Consider the following 21,859-nt stretch of genomic DNA (forward strand, 5'->3'; position numbering starts at 1 on the left):
ATAATTTTTAGATCCTCGTGGAGGATCTCTAAGTCTCACTCACGTTGTTGTTCTTCATCTTCTTCTTGAGGACTTTTTTGTTTCACAGCCTTCAGTTTTCATCGACACTTCCTGAAACTTGGCATAAATATGTAAAAAATACCCTGCGCAGACAGTAACCATCTCCGATTTTGAAAATTCATCCTAGAAAAAGAGTTATGATGTCAAAATATCTCCGCTAATGGAAATCGCCTAAAAAAATTATCTCCGAAACTCGGCAAGCTTTTTGAATTCTGTTTGTGGGAATCGAACAGGGCATTAGCAGAGATGAATTACCGCACATATGCTACATCACTATGACGTCATATCAATTTTTCTGACGTCATTCCTATTTTTTGACTTTTTGTTTCACAACCCAGAGTTTTCATCGGATCTTCGTGAAACTTGCCATGTATATGCAGAAAGCCCACGCGCAGGCAGTAACCATCTCCGATTTTGGAAATTCTTCCCAGAAAAAAAAGTTGATGTCATAATATCGCCGCAAATGGAAATCGCCTATACCATTATCTCCGAAAATAGGCAAGCTGTTTGAATTCTGTTTGCGGGAATCGAACAGGGCATTAGCAGAGATGAATTACCGCACATATGATATATCACTATGACGTCATATCAATTTTTATGACGTCATTACTATTTTTTGACATTTTTTGTTTCACAACCCAGAGTTTTCATCGGATCTTCGTGAAACTTGCCATGTATATGCAGAAAGCCCACGCGCAGGCAGTAACCATCTCCGATTTTGGAAATTCTTCTGAAAAAAAAAGTTGACGTTATAATATCGCCGCTAATGGAAATCGCCTATACCATTATCTCCGAAACCAGGCAAGCTGTTTGAATTTTGTTTGTGGGAATCAAGCCGGGCATTAGCACAGATAATTTATCGCAAACCTGATACATCACAATGACGTCATATTCGTTTTATGACGTCATCATAAGGAGGACGAGGATCTTAGGTCATTTGAGCTTGTTTTAATTGGTGCAAACCGTTTCAATATTACCCGAATGTCCTTCCTTCCATCCGTCCGTCAACAAAATGAAGAAGAAGAAACTCTATGATCCAACATGTTTCATTCGTTTGTAGTTTTTCTTGTGTTGTTGTTTTGTTTTTATTGCGATATTACTTAGTCTGCGGTTTGTTGTATAAGCTTATTGGGGAAGCAATAGTCAGTCCACCACGGGACTACTTTTTTAAGCGGTGGCACAATCCTGGACGGGTCACCACTCCCACACAGGATATCAGCACGCTGGCACTCATTTTTTCCGACCTCGGAACGATGACAGGCAGAGTCAACCTCACCTGGTATTAATTCAACAGCCGAGCGCGATTTGAACTCGGGACTCTGGGGATCCCAAGCCCGCCACCACACTCCCGAATTAGGCCGCTGTGTTGGCTTCTTTCTCTTTTTCTATCGACATTACTCCAGTTTCTTATAGATTTTGATCGCTCCTCCATTGATAATCATTGACATTGAATCTTTTATCACCAGTTTTACTTCCTTACCCTGTCACATGAGGTCGCCCTGAAGAAATAGCGGGAAAATGAAAGTTTTTAAATAAAAAAAATAAAATATTCCCCAAACAAGCGAAATGAACAGCTTGAGGTAGCTGCTGGAACGTTGCTTGTAATTTAATAACAGAGTTTTGTGAAAGAATCGTTTTATTTGAAATAAAAATCAAGAATCACAAACGATTGTGAAGAAAATCAAAGGTATAAATACATGATATTAAAAAGTAAATTGTATTAACGGGAATTAAAAATTGGCGGTGAAAGATGAAGAAGAATGATAGGAAGAAGAAGATGAGGAAGAAGATGACGATGAAGAAGAAGAAGATGAAGATGAATTGATGAAGAAGAAGAAGAAGAAGAAGAAGCCATAAAGGTGCCGCCCCTCGGAGTAGGTGGAGAAAGCCGTCGTGATTGGCTGAAAGCAAGCTGTGGAAAGCAGACGCAAAATGGCGGATGTTGAGGGATCTCTTGCTGAAGGACAGGGTTCATCTTTTTCCCTTTCTTCTTTTGCTGGCGAGTTGTTCGGTAATCCACTTAATGCCGCACTTTGTGTTCTCTGCATATATCTGGCCTACCGTTTGTTCGGCGACCGTTGGCAGTTTGGCCAAGGTGGCGATGTTGGAGCGGCCGATGGAGCTGATGGCGCTGACGGACGGGGTTTGGGACCTGATGACACGTTGCGGATGAAACGCCGCGATTTCACGGTGGAACAGTTGGCGGAGTTTGATGGCAGGAAGAACCCGCGGATTCTGCTGGCTGTGAATAAGAACGTGTTCGACGTTAGTCGTGGGAGACGTTTTTACGGGTCAGGTACGTGACGTGTACATTTCGGGGTTTTAACTCTCCACGTTGGGATTTACTCGGGTCTACAAACGATGGAGTCGCAAATAAATCAAACAGTTAAGGGTGATGTCGCTGTGTGTTTTGGAGGGGAAGGGGGTTGGCTGATCCTCTAAGGTGTAAGGGGGGGGGTAGCTCCTGTAAGTGTGGGGGGTAGCTCCTGTAAGTGTGGGGGGGGGGGTAGCTCCTGTAAGTGTGGGGGGGGTAGCTCCTGTAAGTGTGGGGGGGTAGCTCCTGTAAGTGTGGGGGGGTAGCTCCTGTAAGTGTGGGGGGGTAGCTCCTGTAAGTGTGGGGGGGGTAGCTCCTGTAAGTGTGGGGGGTAGCTCCTGTAAGTGTGGGGGGGTAGCTCCTGTAAGTGTGGGGGGTAGCTCCTGTAAGTGTGGGGGGTAGCTCCTGTAAGTGTGTGGGGGGGGTAGCTCCTGTAAGTGTGGGGGGGTAGCTCCTGTAAGTGTGGGGGGGGGTAGCTCCTGTAAGTGTGGGGGGGGGGGGGTAGCTCCTGTAAGTGTGGGGGGGGGTAGCTCCTGTAAGTGTGGGGGGGGTAGCTCCTGTAAGTGTGGGGGGGTAGCTCCTGTAAGTGTGGGGGGGTAGCTCCTGTAAGTGTGGGGGGGGGGTAGCTCCTGTAAGTGTGGGGGGGTAGCTCCTGTAAGTGTGGGGGGGTAGCTCCTGTAAGTGTGGGGGGTAGCTCCTGTAAGTGTGGGGGGGTAGCTCCTGTAAGTGTGGGGGGGGTAGCTCCTGTAAGTGTGGGGGGTAGCTCCTGTAAGTGGGGGGGTAGCTCCTGTAAGTGTGGGGGGTAGCTCCTGTAAGTGTGGGGGGTAGCTCCTGTAAGTGTGGGGGGGTAGCTCCTGTAAGTGTGGGGGGGTAGCTCCTGTAAGTGTGGGGGGTAGCTCCTGTAAGTGTGGGGGGGTAGCTCCTGTAAGTGTGGGGGGGTAGCTCCTGTAAGTGTGGGGGGGTAGCTCCTGTAAGTGTGGGGGGGTAGCTCCTGTAAGTGTGGGGGGTAGCTCCTGTAAGTGTGGGGGGGTAGCTCCTGTAAGTGTGGGGGGGTAGCTCCTGTAAGTGTGGGGGGGTAGCTCCTGTAAGTGTGGGGGGGTAGCTCCTGTAAGTGTGGGGGGGGGTAGCTCCTGTAAGTGTGGGGGGGTAGCTCCTGTAAGTGTTGGGTCTACAAACCCAACTCAAGTGTCCATGAAATCCATTCTCTCTTGTGCTTTTGTAAATATATTTTCACATCAACTAAAGATTAGAAGGCTGGATTTAACCGTCATGGCTGACATTTCTCTGTTTCTTGTCCTTTTTGTTTTTATTTTATTTTAAAAATCTATTTGAATGGGTTCATGTCGACATCGCCAACGATGGCTTTCTAACATTCACCGTTTGATTATAATAATCTTCAAGCTGTCTTTCCACTGTATGCATTTTTTTATTTTATTCCCATTGTACGTATGTTTGTTTGTTTGTTTGTTTTCTTAATGCTGTTTGATAATGCTCGATCTTTACAACCTATCTACTGTGGATTCAAATTTGTCCCGTTCGTGGTCCACTCCAAGTGAAGCAGAAACCTTCACTGGTGATGACTTGTTCATGTATGTTAAACGCTTTCTTTCATATGGCCACGCCGGCAACCACTGATTCCTTGTTCACTTTATCATTGATGCACACAACCACAACCTCTCCATCTTTTCAATGAGAGGATTTCTCTGTGGAACTTAATACCCCTTTTATACCTGCACACAGGGAAGCCTTCACACTAATGCAGATCTTATCCTCACTTGAACAAGTAGTGGGTATGGTGGACTCGTTCTTAGATTTTGATCATTCTTCTATTAATAATCAATCTCCAAGACCAACTCGTGGCCAACTAACTAACGCTGTACTTGTCCCACCACGCAACTTGTATAAAACCACGATTTTTCTCCATTAATGCCATGACCTTTGGGAATTTCTTCACTTCACTCCACGACCATTTGGAGACATTTGACATTTCGGTGCCGTACTGTATGAAGGGTTCAGTTTGCGGCTAAATAAGGTTGAGTTGAAGAAATCTCCTGGGCACAAGCTTGCTCGATCATGGTGCCATGCAGACTGGAAAAGCACTGGTGGTAGAAGGTGGTGGGAAACATCACCTCTGCTCACGGTGTGGTCACAGCGCCACATTCAAACCCACGAATAAAGTTTTGTGTCCATTCGGGAAATCAGCATTGCATCGATTTCCACGTTGGATGAGGCTTCACTGTATTCCACTGCCGTTCCCTGTTGCCAGTCTCTCTCGAGTTTAATAGTTTTCATGTATTATCAGTGTTGCACGCATGTCCTTGCCATTGTTGGCAAGCCAGAGGGAGCTTATTTGGATGAAAACCTTGAACTTTTCCTGATGTAGCCAAATGCAGCGCTTGTCCGCTTTCCGTGCCAAATAATTATTTGCAGTGAGGCCACCGTTGGGGCTGCAAGGATGGTTCTTTGCACTCATTGATGAGCTGTGCAGTTTTGGTTCCATTGACCCAACTGATGAACTTGTCACCATGGTGTTTCACATGGAGGATGATACTTTTTCGGTGTTTATGTGCTATCGGATGGACGTTGAGCTTGAGGTTGGTAGACGTTAAAGATCCCGTCATGCCTTTTGCGAAGAGTAGGCGAGTTATCACGATCACTCCAACAGTTTTTCCAATTCCTGCCAATTTCAGTCGATTGTCAGACCTGGTCAGCTGGTTCGTGAAGGACTTGAGCCAAAAACTTGCCCCAGCCGACCCACCACGAGTTGGGGATAATTGTCACCATTCCACAAGTTGTACACTAATTGTGAGTCCACCTTTGTACATGCTCTTTGAATTGTTTCAAGGTTGTAATAAGGTGAATTAATTTTGGTTAATTGTTTGACTAGAGATCAATTTTTTTTTGGTACAACACATGTATAGCCATAATTTATTTGTGAATAAGTTTATTTATTTATTTGTTTATTTTATTACCTCTGCCACCAAAGGTGAAGATGGTTATGTTTTCACCCCTGTCTGGTTGTTTGTCTCTGTCTCTGTTTGTCTGTCTGTCTCTGTTGGTGTCCAAGATATATCAAAAAGTTGAGTTGTGGACGGATACGGATGAAATTTTGTGGACCATCTGGGTGTGTGACAAGGACGAACAGTTTAGATTTTGGTGAAGATCCAGATCTGGATCCGACTACGAGAATTTTTAAAGTAATTCTTCACCAATGAGAGGGCCAAAAACGATATAGTACTGTATAGCATGATATTTCAAAAACTATATTGGGCCCAATATGTTCTCGTGGATCAGGCATTACATGGCGGAGATAGGCACTCGGTCGAGCACATTTCTAGTGTTTGTCTGTGATGGTGACTTCTTTGTAAATGAATTCCACTAAAGTAGACCAGACACGCAGATGGGCCAAGGAGCTGTTGGCATGGTTGCAGACCGATTTGGTCAGCTCGACTGAAAGATTATGTACTATTTAATGCAACACCGCTTGCAGAGCTCCATTTTATGAGGTGGTGGTTTTGTTGCATTATCTCAACAAAGAACTTTTGCACTATTGCATTTAGTGAGGAGGTGAGAGGAAAGAGTTGTAAGGGGTGGGAATGGCATTGCAGATAGCATGAGGGTTGGTGTTGGTGTGCGTGCGTGTGCGGTCATGGCCATAACTATTGGCAACTTTGCACTTTTTTTTTTTTTTCAAATAACTCAATTTTCTCTTAAAATAAGTTGAAATTGGCAAAAGTATTTGGTCTCCACAATTCTTTATTTCACTGTTAATATTGCAGAACCTTTGTTTTTCATTCAGAACTTCATATATCCTTTTAAATGAGAAAATAAAAAAAATGCCATTGATAAAATTATTGACACCCAAGAGTTAATATTTGGTAGCACAACCTTTGGACAAAATAATTGCAGTCAAGCACTTCCTACATCTCTCTACTGACAGTTTGGCCCACTCTTCTTGTGTAAACTGCTCCAGTTCTCCCAACTGCTGTTTTCAGATCTCCCCACAGGTGTTCAATGGGTTTTGCTGTATATCTGGACTCATTGCTGCCACTTCAGAACAGTTCAGTGTTTTGTCTTGAACCATTCCTGGGCGCTTTTTGGAGTGTGTTTGGGGTCATTGTCCTGCTGCAAGAGCCATGACCTTCGACGGAGACCCAACTTTCTCACACTGGGTCTCCATTGCGCTCCAAAATGTCTTTGGAATCTCCTAATTTCATAATGCCATACATACGTTCAAGGCACCCAGTGCCAGAGACAGCACATCAACCCCAAAACATCACTGAACCTCCTCCATGTTTGACTGTAGGGAAGGTGTTTTTTTTTTTCTTTGAAGGCTTCATTTTGTTTTCTGTCAACATCAAGATTATGGCTTTACCAAAGAACTTTAATTTGGTCTCATCTGTCCACAGGACATTCTCCCAGAAGGATTTCGGCAAACTCCAGTCGGGCTTTCTTATTTCTCTCTCTCAGCAGTGGTGTCCTCCTGGGTCTCTTATCATAGAACCCCTTTCATTGAGTTGATGACTGATGGTGCAAGTTAAAACTGTTGTACCTTGTGTCTGAAGGTCGGAATGAGTCTGGCAGTTGATTGGGGTGCTTTCTCCCCCATTCGACCCCACGCCTTCGCTGTGATCTTCGATCAAGTTTTCTCTTCAGGGAGGTTGGCTACAGTACCATGGGTCTTGAACTTCCTGATAACATTGTGTATGGTGGATACAGGAACATCAAGGTCTCTGGAGATGGGCTTGTAGCCTTGAGAGTGTCCATGCTTGGCTACAATCTTGTGTTTGACCTCTTCAAACAATTCTCTGATTTTCATTCTTTTCTCCATGCTCATTGCAGAACACACCATGACACAAAACAACATTATGACTCCATTTCTCGATTCAGACTCGTTGAATGAGTGATTTATATGTTGCAGGCACCTGCACCTTGCCACGGGTGAGTTCAATTCTAAAGTAGAGGAGAATCACCTGCTTGAAATCTATTTTTTTTTTTTCTCACAACTTCTAAAAGGTGCCAATAACATTTTCCGGGCCATTTTAGAATTTCTGTGTGAAACAAGCTAATATTTAGTAATTTTTTTTTCTGTTCCACTGCAAACCAAAAATACATTTGTGGATACCAAAATATATTTTTTTATTTCAACAATTTTCTGAAATAAATGGTTAGTGCCAATATTTTTGGCCACGACTGTGCGTGCATGTTTATATATTGTTACGGCTGTGGAAATTTGCAAACCACCATCCAGGTCCCTCAGGTGAGATATCTCTGCAAATACATGTGTAGTTAGCCCTAAACCCGTTGTTTAGAGGGAATAAATGTGATTCATTCAGGCTGCGGCGCTTTGAGATAGCCGTTTTTCTGTTCTATCTTTATTTTGAACCAACCACGCTCCAACCGTCAGACGCCAACAACAACGCCAACAGCCACGACCTTTACCTTCACAACTCGCTCCCGCAAACATCGCATCACCGCCATTCCAAACGGCACCATGGCCATCTGCCACCGCCGGAAACCCTCCACCACCTTCACCTCTCTCCTTCTACGGCCATTCCCGCACCACCTGTGAGCACCGAGCGTCAGGCTGTTCTGGGCTCGTACAAGATACGCGCCGAGCTGCGAGTGCAAATAGCGGCCTTTCCGAGGAGAATTCGGATCAGGAATGCTACACGGCCACTTCTGATCCGTCCAATTAGGAAGCGCGGGGCGGCTTGGCCCCGCCTCCAGGCGCGTCTGTCTGGAATCGAGATATGCAAATTCTAGGATCAGGGGAGATTCACGCCCCTTTTCCTCCGTCCAATCGCCAAGCGTGGCTCCGACCTCGAGGAGATCCTGATCCAGAAGTTTGCATATCGTTTTCTCCTGCCAGCCTATAAAACGGCGAGCGTGTGGCGAATGAGAGGAGTTGTTGCACAGAGAGTTAGTTTTTGGTTGGAGGTGTTGCGAGGCAGTCAAGTCGGAGTGGAGTCGGGAGGCGAAGGCGTCAAGGTAGTTTTCTGCAGTCGGCTGAGGAGAATTGGGGGAAGAGTCCAAGGAGCTCGGGTCCGAGGCAGGGAAGACTGCGGTCGGCGACGAGGTCGCGGTGGGATCGCTCGTCACGGGACCCAAGCCAGCCAACCATTCTCCTTCCCCCAGGGCATCAACAATTCCCCCCCCCTTTCCCCCGCGCTGAGATAGTGCAAAAAGGGGGCCCCGTTCCCACCCCACTCCAAGCGGTGCCAACGAAACGCGCGAAGGAGCACGAAGTCAGGGCACCGCCGCGCAGCCACATTTGCGGCTCATCACAAGGACGCGGGTAGGATCCCCCCTGGTCTCGCGGGCCTGACCGCTCCTTCAGGTCCCGCGCACACATTGGCCTACGGGCCCGTCTGCCACCTTGCCTATGAGGGTGGCTTATTTCCTTTGCTTTTGAGTAAATGTGTGTCAGCGCCAGTCTGGTGAAGTAAAACTGTTTAAGTGTTGCCGTGTGTCGGTCTTAGTCGGTAGTGTCTCTGCATCATTGTTTCTTTTGTTGCATTTGATATATGTGCATTCTGTTTGGCTGTATATGTGTGCTCTCTGTGTGCCGCGGAATAAATGTGCATCATGTTGAACTGTTTTCCCGTTTCGCTTCGTCTTTTCTTTAATTGAATCTCCATCTTGCTTCACGTAAAGGGTTCGTTCGTAGTGGGCTTAAAACGTCCGATAATTAATCGGAACCGTCGAGGCCGACGATAACACTGCTCGGTTATCCCAATAGCACGGAACGGACCGCTTAAGTGGTTCGTGTCCGGAGTCTGCCTGCAGCGAGGTACAATCGCCCGGTCTACCATCCGCGTGGGTACTTAGGTAGGTCGAGTTTGGCGAACAACCCTATCCTACGTGGGTGGCCGATTGGCACGATTGTGGTGAGGTCAAAAGGCCCACCCGTGACTGGCTGCGGGCGATAGTTCCCGGAGGGTCACGACAGAATTGTCCGTCCGGTGGGCGACGTGCCGCGATTCGAGTCACGTGGCCGTTCACGCCGGCGGGCGCGAATTCGCAACAATATAATACATATATATGAGCAGACCCGGTCTCAGGGCAACATTTTGCCAGCTTAATCGGGCACAATAGACCCTGGGCCTCGGCACGTGTCCGGTTTTTATTTTGATCCTACCGCTCACTTCCGGTCATGTGCTTGTGCTCGGAGTCAAATGGAGGAGTGCTTTTTTTTTTAATTTTGCAAAAGCAAAAACAAACATCAAATCACATCATTGAAGGGGTGCTCTGCTCCTATATATATATATATATATATATATATATATATATATATATATATATATATATATATATATATATATATATATATATATATATATATATATATATATATATATATATATATATTTTAACTTTCATGTTATCTGGTGGTGTATGTGTGTGCACTTGTTTTTGTTTCTGGGGCATGAACACTGATGGTTTCGTGTTCAGGTTGGGCACAGTGAGGTGTTGGTCGTGGGGTGTTGTGGTTGTGGTGTTTGGGATTGGGTGTTTGTTGCTCACCTTATCCAGCCATTTGCATTAGAGGTGTGTGTTGTGTGGGTATGTCCACCGTCTCCCCAGTTAGGCCACCCTCATGGCTTCACATTCCACGCTTCCGAAATCAACCTGTGTCGTTTGTTTGATGTAGTATCGAGGACACTGGTCCCATCAAAGTCAAATTTATGTCCAGATTGCAGGCAATGATGTGCGACGGCTAATTGGGTCACCTTTCCAAGTCTAACTACTCTATTATGTTCATCTCGCCATTGTTTAAATTTCCTCCAGTTTCACCATTGTATAATTGGTCAGTCTTTGCAAGATGAATGGTAAACTACTCCAGATTTATCGTACCTATTTGATTTACTTCTTGTATTGTTTTGCCTTCTGTATACCCCATCCCTTGTTCCAAGTAAATTGATTGCATTACATTGTGTTGGACTTTGTGACATTTTTCCATGAGGCTGTGTTGTAAAATCTCCATTTAGAATTGCAAACATGTGACGTTTTCACACAAGTTTGGAAACCATTGTTCAAGTCACAAGACCCCTGCCCCCCCAGAGTTTCCAGTATGGCAGTCTGAAACTCTACTCCAGAACCCCAAGTTGAAGCTTCCAAAAAAATGCTTGGTTGGTGAGCTGGGGCGAGGACCAAGGGTCGCTGACGTCACACTGGGGTCACTGGTTCACCTTGTATAACACTCGTAGTCATGAGTGACGTTTTGACCCTGGTTTGAATCCCGTCACCTGTAACAGTGTGTTGTATGTTTTTTTCAGAGTGTACGTATTCTGATTCCTTCCTTGGAATATATATTTTTATTATTCATTTTCTTTTAAACATTCTGTTGAATAGTTCTGAAGCAGAAATGAGTTTCAAGGTTGATGCCTCAAAAGAAAAGCTTTGAATGATGGTGTGCTTTGATCACCACTTTGGCTGGCTTTGTGATGAAGTACTTTGCTGTGACTTTATTTTTGACCTGTGAAGGTAATAGTTCTGTTGTCACAGAATATCTTTTTGCAATTCTGACTGCAGTGGTGTATGTGTATGTGTATGTGTATGTGTATGTGTATGTATTTATATGTATATATATATATGTATATATATATATATATATATATATATATATATATATATATATATATATATATATATATATATATATATATATATATATATATATATATATATATATATATATATATATATATATATATATATATAAAAAACATCATCCACTTTATTTTAATCTCCAACTGTTGTCTTGTGTGCTTGGTGATCACATCACAAGAGATTCTGATTGCAGGAATTTTGAGGCTTTGATTATGATTGTTTTAACAGATGCCATTGACTAACTGCTGTCATCCATTTGTTCCAACCTTGTGCTCGACAGATGGCCCGTATGGTATCTTTGCTGGCAAAGACGCATCACGAGGTCTCGCTACATTTTGCCTTGATCGGGAGGCTTTGCGAGACACGTACGATGACCTTTCGGACCTCACGCCTGTGCAGATGGAGAGTGTGCGAGAATGGGACATGCAGTTCAAAGGTCAGGAAAATTAGACTTTGGCATTTCAACATGACCTGGTGATTGAAAGTTTATTTTGAGAACATTATTTGTTGTCATACCATTGCTTTCTAGTTTAAGATGCGAAGGTATTTGTGCAATTGAACTGCTATTTCTAGTAATCCCACTAAAAGTAAAAATTTGGAATGCTAAAAATGTGAGGACCTTCAGATTTTAATAATTGTGGCAAGGAAGGACAAGCTGCCTTGCGTCTCATAAGCTAGCAGTTTGAATCGGACCATTTTCACGAGTCTCAGAAACCATAGTTAACCATTAATTGATGATTATTTTCTGTCGGTTTGAAACATCATCAGTGAAAACACTCCGTTCTTTTGAGCTCACAAACGTCTGCCCCCTTCCCCGTCCCCTTCAATCAGATGAGGGCAAACTCTCTTTCCATTTGCATGAGGAAACCAAACTAGTACATGGGCAAGTTGAGACCCTGAGTGATGCACAGATTAAGATTAAATGAGAAAGTATCCCAAAATGCAAAGCCCCTGCATCTGCTTTGTACTCCAAACGTGACAAACGGCAGCTAAAAAATTGTAATGTAAAATTTATGAATAACTAGAAAATACAACGCGTCGCTTCACTGGCGGGACTATGAAAGAGGTGGGTAGAGAAAAAATTAAAATAAAATAAAAACATCAAACATGCATATTTTTGAAACTGTTCAAATTAGAACCTTTTTACATCCCCTTTCAATACACCCCTTTTCAAAATGTAGAAACGAACACCCAGTTTATGTAGGAGGGAGGGGTCATTTGGAGGAGGCCGAGGGGTGGCGGATAGAGGGAGGAGGCAGAGAGGGAAGGAGATTCCAGCAGATTTGACGCCCAGTTTAATGTCCATCCGAGAGATGGCACGCATTGATGAATCGCCCTCATTGTGAAACACTGGGATGACAGTTTATTGCTTGGTCATCACTCCCTCTCCCTCTCTCCCACCATGATCCCTCTTTCTCCCATCCCCTGATCTCTCCACCTCTTCCCCTCCATTAAGGGGACTGTTGAGGACTGATAGTTTAGTTTTGAATTTAGGGGGAGCGGTGGGAGAGAGAGGATGGAGGGGAAGGATTAAAGAGTGATTGATGGAGGGGGGTGGGGGATGGGGGTGGGAGAGAGACAGAGAGGGGGATGGGGATTCCCGCAGATGTGATGTCCAGTTTGACGGCATACACATTGATTAATCACCTTGCCTGTGAAACACTGGGATGACAGTTTATAGCTCGTTTGTGATTCGAACACAAGCCAGACAGCTTAGAGCGAGCTTGTGTACTGCTCGGTTATCCTGCCTTGATGTTGACGAAACATTTCATTTTGTTTTTTTCATTTGTATTAAATTTGGGGCCATTGCAGGCGAATGGCTCCTGAGCATTGTCTATCGATATACAGTATTCAGTGACAGTGCATATGTTGAGCATTTGCCAAGTGGCTTTAGCACTCCAACAAAATGGTTGACAAGGAATGGCTCGCTCGGTCACCGAACCGTCATATTAAACGCACACCTCCCGGAGATGTTCAAAATGTCAAATATGTCCGAATTTGGACACATGAACACTTTTTTTTTTTTTTTTTTTTTTTTTTTTTTAGCATTCAGAACTGCTGTTAAGTTCAATTCTGGAGCTTCAATGTTGGAATTTTGCTTCGTTTAAAAGACTCTCGAGGTTATGGCATGTGCGGAAATGAAATAAATCCATGAACGTTGGTGTCTTTGGCATTTATAAGCATTGCAATGTATCCAGTGATTCGTCGGTATGATTATCAAGGCATTCGATAATACGAGTGAGGAAAGGGGGGGGGGGTGGGGGGGAACCTTATTGTTGTTAAATCATTATGGCATGGTTTCGCAGGCCAAAAAACGTGGTGACTTCCGATCCCAGGAAGTGCCTGAAGACCCCATAGAGAGCAATGCGCCTGATGAAGGATATAATTAAATAAGGTCGGGTATGGGAGAATGTGCCAGAGCAATGCGTCGCTGCGTCATTAAATCAAGCCGTTGATTATCTTCAAAACGGGTGTTTTAATTGACCAAAACACCAAATTTTCACTCATGCACTCCCTTGGAGTTGCCTTGGTATGCATAAAAAGTTTCAGGCTGCCAAGTTTCATGGTTTTGGAGTTATGGAGGTCACACACACTTATTGGTATGAATTATCGTTCTCCAAATTGTCATAATATAGGTTTGTTGACATTTGACAAAAGCTTAAGTGCTGAACTGGAAAGCATTCCAAAATGTAAGTGGATAAAATCATGAAACACGGAAGCGATTAAAAAAATATATATATATTTAAAACACCACTGCCGTCTCTCTCTGCACGGTGGACTTGCCAATAAGGCCTATCTGTACTTCCTGTGACTTTACCCTTTGACATTTTGACCCGATTATTAATTATTGTTCTCCAAATTGTCATAATGAAGATTTGATGGAAAATGGGTGAAGAAAAAAAAAAAAAAACGTAGCCTCGACAGACAGACAAAAGCAATTGCAAAACTGTCTCCCGCTGTGTGGACGGACGCTCAAACAAAGCTAATCTTTCAATCCTAACATTAACAAGATAGTGTCTGCACATTACAGGCATGGGCGATGTAATGGATAGAGAGAATACATCTGTTTGGCGATGGACACGCCTGCCATTTTATCCATTTTTTCCCCTACTGATAAAACGACACGTCATCTTGCAGGCAGAGTGTTTGCGTTGATGCACACTTACACCGCTATGATTTATCTGGCTCGAACTATTGAACTTGAACTGCTTATGTATCAAATATGGATTCCCGTTTAAAATGCGATCATTGTATGGGTATAATGTACTCACCCTTTCTTCGGTTTCACTATGTGCTCTACGGTTGCATGAAGAAATGGTGCAGCGCTTTATTGTTCGGAATGTTACCCTCTGGATTGTGCCTCAGAATGTGAGCAGGATTTTGAGTGGGTGGGTAGCAATCACAGTGAGATTAATCAAATTGTGTTATCCAATGTGATGTCACTTCGAAGATGCCAGAGCTTTCAAGTGAAACTGTTCAAACGAGAATCTTTTTTTTTTTTATATCTGACCTGTTTTATGATGGCCATAAAACAAAATGAATTATTTATTCAAGGGGACTTTCAGAAATGTAATTTCTTCATTTATATAAAAAAAATTATCCTGATGGAGTCGTTTTTACGACAAAATATGATTTCATGGTTTATCCCGTTCCACCCCACCCCACCACCACCAGCCCCCAACCCTCCTTGCTCTCGATCATTGTTAATGTGCATGTGTTCAGCTGTTAAAGCCAAATGAAAGTTACTAGTAAATTTCTCTTGGCGAAATTGTGGGGACATCCATCGAATGTCTTATCTATTTATTTAGTGCAGATTGATTTTTAACTGAGGTAGAATGCATACTGCCACCAGGCTGAACAGTTTACTTTTTTTGTATCCCACTGATAGGCCAGATCTGGATCCAGACATGAACCAAAATTTAATCGACTTGTCACCTAACCAACTTATCCACCTCGTTTTGTCGTAGTTCGCCCACAACTTTTTGATACATTGTGCTCCGTATCAGTTTTAGCCCCATCAACGGTGAAGAATCCCTAACAATTCTCAGGTCTGGATCTTAATCAAAATCGAATTAATTTGTCCTTGTCAAACACTCAACCTATCCAAGTTTTTTGTGTGAATCAATCCATAACTTTAAGATACCCTGCTCACAGACTAGTTAAAACAACCTCCGTCCACCTTCGGTGGCAGAAATAATGATGCGGATGCAGCCTCTATCCCAAAAGCTTAATGAGATGAATCGAACTGGTAGAACATAGTCTCACTTTCTCAGAAATCCTTGATACCAGAATGTGTCTCCAAAGTAAAGTTCATGGGCTCCAATCTTGCCAATTTATTCTTCAGTTCTCAAGTCGATGACTGCTGCACAACAGTACTAATCTTCTTGGGGGCAATCTTAAACAGGTGATCATGGTTCAAAACTGCTCACTAAACTTTTATGCAAGAAATTGGACAAGTTGCTTTCATTGGTTACCTCAAAATAAATGAAATTCTGAGTCTTCTTTCGAGCATCTATACCACCAGATCTTAGAGGGGCAGAGGTGGCCATCAGCATACCAGGTTGGCAGACAACTACTCGCTTCACTTGTCAAATCAGACATCTACTTAAATTAACCAAGCCACCCACTTAAAAACTTAATTAAAACCCGACACAGGTACATTGGCCCCTCACAGAGGATGTTGTGTTTACTGTGTTGTCCACCAGCAGCGTGCTGGTGGATACAAAATATCCAATGGTGCTTTTTGAAGAGTTTGTATCATTTGGAATCCAATACAAGAGTGCTTTATCTGTTGAGTTGCTCCGTCCAGCAACAATGCTGGACTGAACCATTTTGGTGAGGAAGACATATGTCGGTGGAAGTTTTATGCATTCGATCCCCTTGCCTGCATCACCTGTTCCTGCCTGTAAAAGTGAGAAGTGGATAGATCAATGTTGTGGCTCAAAAACAATAAATTTCTCATCAATCAAAAAGTGTTTTCATATACAGTGCCTATAGAAAGTATACACCCCCCTTCAAAATTTTCACCTTTTGTTTCCTTATTGCTTGGAATTAAATCAGACTTTCTCCACCTTTATTTACACATCGTAACACACAACTTCCAAGTGAAAAACAAATTCTACAAATTTCAGAAAATCAATTGAAAATACAAAACGAGAATATCTTGGTTGGATAAGTGTCCACCCCCCTGAGTTAATGCATGGTTGGAAGCACCTTTGACAGCAATTACAGCTGAAAGTTTGTTGGGACAGGTCTTTACCAACTTTGCACACCTTGATTGGGCAATATTTGCCCATTCTTCTGCACAAAACTGTTCAAGCTCAGTCAAGTTGTGTGCGGAGCATTGATGGACAGCAATCTTCAAATCGTGCCACAAATTTTTGATTGGATTTAGGTCAGGGCTCTGACTGGGCCACTCAAAGGACATTTGTCGTTTTGTTTCTTGGCCACTCCAGTGTAGCTTTGGCTGTGTGCTTTGGGTCGTTGTCATGCTGAAAGGTGAACTTCCATCCCAATTTCAGCTTTCTTGCAGAGTGCAGCAGGTTTTCCTCTGGGATTTTTCTGCATTTTGCTCCATCCATTTTCCTTTCTGTCCTGAGGTGCCCCAGTCCCTGCTGATGAGAAACAAACCCATAACATGACATTGCCACCACCATCCCTCACAGTAGGGATGGTGTTCTTTGAATGATGTGGTGTTGGGTTTGTGCCAAATGTTACCTTTTGTGTTTAGACCAAAAAAGTTCCATCTTCGTTTTGTCAGCCCACAAAACTTTTTGCCCCATGGCTTCAGAATCTCCGGAGCAGTTTTATTCTTACCTCAAATGGGACTCAAGGCGGGCTTTTTTTGAGTAGCTACTTCCTTCTTGCCACTCTACCATACAAGTCAGACTTATGAAGTGCTTGGAATAACGTTGTCACATGCACAGTGATTAGTCTTTGCCATAAAGGCATGTAGCACTTTCAAAGTTGCCATTGGCCTCTTGGTGGCCTCTAATCAGTTGTCTCCTTACTTCGTCGTCCAGTTTGGTGGAATGGCCTGATTTAGGCAGGGTCTTGGTGGTACCGTATGCCTTCCACTCGATGGTTGTCTTGACTGTGCTCCAAGGGTTAACTGGATGTCCCTTATGTTGATAGTTGGTGGCCGTTAAAGATCCCACGGTATCGTTCACGAATAGTCTGCAAGCTATCGCTGGCACCTTGAATAAATTCCGACTCTAACTACTGCTGGGAAGGCAATGGCAAACCACCCAGTATAACCCTTGCTAAGAAACCGCTTTGGCAGCACTGATGCTCTGCAACAGAGCATGGCACATCAGAAACATAATGTGAATTGTACCCAACATGGGGTCGGCAGCTTTTTAGGTTTCATGTGACAAGGAAGTGGAGATGGAGCTATGGGATTATTGATCATTTAAATGTATGAAACTTGAATGCTGTCATACAAACGTGTACATGTTGAATGACCGAGTGGCACCATTAGCCATTTGGTGCAACACTGTTCTTTCACCCCCACCGTACATCCTTCAGAAAAATATGACTACGTGGGAAAGCTTCTGCGGCCAGATGAGGAACCGAGCGAGTACACTGACGAGGAGGACATCCGGGATGTGCAAAAGGATAATTGAAGGAACACTGCAAGTCGTGGGCTGGAATGCGACGCGACATTGAACCACCAGGCAGTGTTGAAATGCTATGGTGCACCGGTGCAGCGCAGTAAAATGTTCACCATACCAACGATGTCACCTGTGCATCCCCTCTCTGCTCAGTCCGTGCCCATTTCATCCACTGATGGGTTTAGTTCCATTGGTGCGGTTTGGTTTTCTTCTTCCCATCCAACACCTTGTGAAGGATTGTTCATCTAAAATTGCTCCTTTGGCATCTGCTCCTCCACGACCCTTACCCTCAGATCCTTTACCATTTTCTGATGTGGTTCACATGCTGCATTGAAATTCAAACTGTTTCCTTGACCCTTCCACCACCAATCCTCAAGCAAAGGTTTTTTTTTTTTAATTTATTTTTTCTTTACCTGCAATCTTCCCGAAATTATTTTCCACCGTGCCGATCTACAGGTATTGAACTTCATACCGGCTTGTTTTTTGACTTTTGATGTCATTCTTCATCGTTTAAACATTTTTCAAGTGCTGCGTAAACCTTCCTTCTCTGCCCCATCCATGCGACTCGTCTCATCAGCCCCCGATCCAACAGTGACTGACTTGACCTCTTGGGATTAAAAAATAAAATAAAAATCGATCTTTGTGAGGCTGGGGTGGAACAATGTCAACATTACACGTCCAATGGTTTAAAGGTGTCCTTAACCATACTCTGTTTTTGTACCAAAAAATAGCTTTGGCTTGAAGATTATGTAAAAGTGATAAATGTGAATTACTTTGCCAATGTGCTGTAGCGCTGTAGTCGTGACTGCAGGATCGATGGATGCATTGCCCGGACGTGTACACGATGCATAACTGACTCTTCTGATGAAAGGTCCTCGCTTTCTGCAGTTTCAGTGTTCACGTGCAACAGAGGAATACACAATGTACAAGTGCAGATTGTTTCTTAACTTTTATAGTTTTGCAAAGTATAAATAGCCTATGGTCAGTATCTAAAATACTGTTGTGTACTTAACAGCTGGCCAAGGTATGTAAAGGTTGTCTACATGCCTACATTCTCAACTGATTTCTGTTTCAGGGGGTTATTTCCATGCTACATATATGCAAGTGGGGACGAAGAGGGGAGGGGGAGAAAAGGACTTTGCCAAATATTTCCAAACACATAAGTTGGATGTTTCCAGTTTAAATTCCACTTTCAGGTTTCCATGGAAATGGATGGGTGTTCTGGTTGCCTGTGTATTGCGGGGATGTTTATTCCAGTGAATGTTGGTTTGTGACACGGTTGTTTTTAGCGTTTTGGGTTGACAATGTTGCACGTCATGTAGGTTTGTTTGATTTTTTTTATTTTTTTTTTTCATTTCCTATACTTTTTCTGCTGTACTTGCAACATGAATCCACCACCTTCCCCCCCCCTTCCCCCTTATTTTTAACCAAGATTTCCAAAGCTGGGATAATGGGAGAAAAGAATGGAATCAGTATTTTTGTCTACATTTGATGTTTTTTGCTGTTTATTCTGCAATAAAGTTGTCTTGATTACATCAACACAAAGGTTGGCTTTTATTTTTGAGAAATGATTCCATGTACTTCCTCACGACAAACAAGTGTTTGTGTACAAAATTTATTTTGATGAGAAAAGAAAACATTGTGAAACGATTTTATACACTTTCCAAACTGTAAAAATCCATGTTTAAATTTTCGAAGAGGGAAGTGTGATCAGGTAAGCTTCTTCCTTCAATTGGCTGGTGTACAGCGAAAGCCACGAGTCACCGATGTCATTGTACTTTTGAGTTTCCACTTGGAACGAAGTTGATGTTGGTGGCATGATGATGCAGATTGGTGAAATTCACCTTCATTTGGAAATGACCTGCACATTGACGATTGAAATGACCAGCTAAGCCCTGACGTGTTTCTTGGTGACAGAAGTACAATCGTATTGCCAGCAGCCCATTTACATTTTGGGCTTGATTTTTATTTTTTGTATGAGGATGAACTTTGACCTAAGCATTGAAGTAGAAGGTAAATTTGATCAGTCAAAAACGTGCAAACAATGGTTTGCCACCCATCCATGTGTGATAAATGTTGCTGTGTAGTTTTTGGTTCATCACCCTCATTTTGTTTGTGTTTTCATCTGTGGCCCTGAACAGCAGGATTTGGCCCGGCTCAGTGCAGTTGGTTTTACTGGAAAATTCTAAGTGCGGAATCGCATGAATCTTTTTGGAAGGAGCCCAATCTTGTCTTTATGCATCCATGTGACAGACATTAGATATTTTGGGCAGACAGAAACCCATGAGTAAGATTATGGCTGCTTTCACAAATTAAAAATCCAAGTTGCATAAGGATACAAAAGTGAAAATTTTAGTTTACCCTTTCATCTTAATTAGGTCTTGGAATACAGCTGTGATCAATCAAATTTGCTGGCTTTAGTTAAAATCAGATAACCTTTTACTTGAGTTGTGAAATAGGGTTCTTGTATGAAAATGCAATCTTTGAGTTGTGGGTACAAGTTAAATTGAGCTCGCATTTCATCAGTTACTGTGTTTATTGTTATGGAAAGCATATAAATTGATCAGGAATCTTAAAGTCAAGGTGGAGATGTTGCTTTTCCACCACTGTGCCAATGATGGTGGAACAATGGTTTGTCATGGTGCTGGCTTCTGCCATTAACTTCGAATTGTCGGTGATGTTTGCAGAGCAGCTGTCTGTGATTGCCATGACAATGTGAGGACAATTCAGCTGAGTGGTTGGGGTCTAAGGTGGTAAGGCTGCATGAATGAGTGTGTGTGTAGGAAGAGTGGTGTGGAAGTTGGCTCATTCTATGTTTGGAAGGACTATATGAAGAGGAAGAAGAGCCAGAATCTTTGCAACAAGATTTCCTGCACAAAGCTCCAGCAGCAATAGCAGAGCGCAGGCGATGCTTGCGTATCAGGGCTTGCTGCCTTTTTGCTTCACGCTCTTCCTCCTCACGACGCCAGTGGCGCTGTTTGTGTCTTTGCTGGAGTAGATCACGCAGTGCTTCCTCACGCTTGGCTAGTCGTCTCTCCTTGCGTTCCGCACGCCTCGTTTCCCGTGCACGTTCTGCCTCCACCTCCGCGAGCTCGTTTTGCCTTGCAGCTTCCTGCTCTTCATGCTGCCAGTCCACCTGGGGAAGAACATTCTTGACTTTATAAAATTAAAACCAAAGTTGACAAGTGCTTGACATATCAATCGTTTTTACATGTTGGTGGAATTACCTCAACAGTCTTGTTTGGGTAAACCTAAATATATCTAACTTGTATGGTATTTTATTTTGGGCCTTCTTGTGATTTACTTTTCATAACTGTCCTTAAATGTCCATGTTTGCTCTCCTAAAATGACTGCTTGAAATATTTTACAAAGCACATTTAATAATCAGACAATAATAAATGCGTGAATGATGCCTTGCTGCAGGTATTTTGATCAGTAAATGCTTCAATGAATTTAAAAACATTCAATTGTGGCAAATGAATTCATTTTCATTCATTCCATTCATTCATTCCTCGTTTGCACGTGGAACCAACTTCCATATTGGTGGTAGTATGGCAGCTTTGCTGCCAGGGTAGCTATCATTTCTTGAAGCGTGACTGTCGCTGATGCAGTGCCCCTCTACCAGTACACACACTGGAACTGGTACTCATTTTGCCGACCTTGGAAGGATCACAGGCTGAGTCAACCCCCTGGTGTATTAATTCAGCAGCTGAGGGGGCTTGAACTCAGGACCCTAGGATCCCAAGCCCTCACCCTAACCACTGAGCCAACACCAGGCTACTTCCATATTCTTTTCTACTCTCAACAACCACCATGCCCACCTCTTCCCAATTTTTCCTTCTTGAGAGTTTGCTTCTGTATCCATTATTCATTCTACTATATAATCCCTGTACTTTGTCCCTCAGCCCTAATGTTGGTATGCCACCCACCCCCACCCACTGTTCTATTCCATTCTGCTCCATGAGACTAGTTGATATACAAAAAAAATTAAAACGTGCTAACAGCAAGACACAGGACAACTTGAGGCTGCCCAAGACTGAAGCAGAAATTTCATTTGAAAAATAAAAATACATTAAAGTGGAATGAGAGCACATGGTGAATGTGTGCAAAGAACTCGAGATAAATAATAATTTAAAAAAAAATAGCAATTCAAGTTTGGCCAAAAGCAAACTCAGGCATTGCAGAATTTGCTTTTGTTCAGGATGGACAATTTGAGTGATCTGACTCAAGGGAAATATTACACCCATCAACATTCTGT

At 43.2% G+C, this 21,859-nt stretch overlaps 2 protein-coding genes across 6 annotated transcripts in view; one reads left to right on the plus strand and one right to left on the minus strand.

Annotated features, from left to right (window-relative positions):
• Positions 1 to 1,939: 1,939 nt before the first annotated feature.
• Positions 1,940 to 18,958, plus strand: LOC147024556 (membrane-associated progesterone receptor component 2-like). The gene is made up of 3 exons (XM_085884588.1): positions 1,940 to 2,356; positions 11,268 to 11,423; positions 17,516 to 18,958. The coding sequence occupies exons 1-3, from the start codon at positions 1,993 to 1,995 to the stop codon at positions 17,611 to 17,613; spliced, it is 618 nt and encodes a 205-aa protein (XP_085740714.1). The 5' UTR covers positions 1,940 to 1,992; the 3' UTR covers positions 17,614 to 18,958.
• Positions 18,925 to 21,859, minus strand: part of LOC147024557 (uncharacterized) — a 33,514-nt gene continuing 30,579 nt past the window's right edge. For all 5 annotated transcript variants that reach the window (XM_085884583.1, XM_085884587.1, XM_085884586.1 and 2 more), the window contains one exon: positions 18,925 to 20,737. In XM_085884583.1, coding sequence (XP_085740709.1) covers positions 20,180 to 20,737 — 558 coding nt within the window. In that variant the 3' untranslated portion in view covers positions 18,925 to 20,179. The remainder of the gene's footprint in view (positions 20,738 to 21,859) is intronic.

The sequence above is a fragment of the Eptatretus burgeri genome, chromosome 6 (assembly GCF_056783735.1).
Source record: "Eptatretus burgeri isolate ZD-2024b chromosome 6, Ebu_testis_v1, whole genome shotgun sequence".
NCBI classification, from domain to species: Eukaryota; Metazoa; Chordata; class Myxini; order Myxiniformes; family Myxinidae; genus Eptatretus; species Eptatretus burgeri.

Coding starts and splice junctions, on each gene's coding strand:
- LOC147024556 (XM_085884588.1), top strand. CDS start 1,993: ATGGCGGATGTTGAGGGATCTCTTGCTGAAGGACAGGGTTCATCTTTT. Junction 2,357..11,267: donor GAGACGTTTTTACGGGTCAG/GTACGTGACGTG, acceptor TGTGCTCGACAG/ATGGCCCGTATGGTATCTTT. Junction 11,424..17,515: donor ATGGGACATGCAGTTCAAAG/GTCAGGAAAATT, acceptor TACATCCTTCAG/AAAAATATGACTACGTGGGA.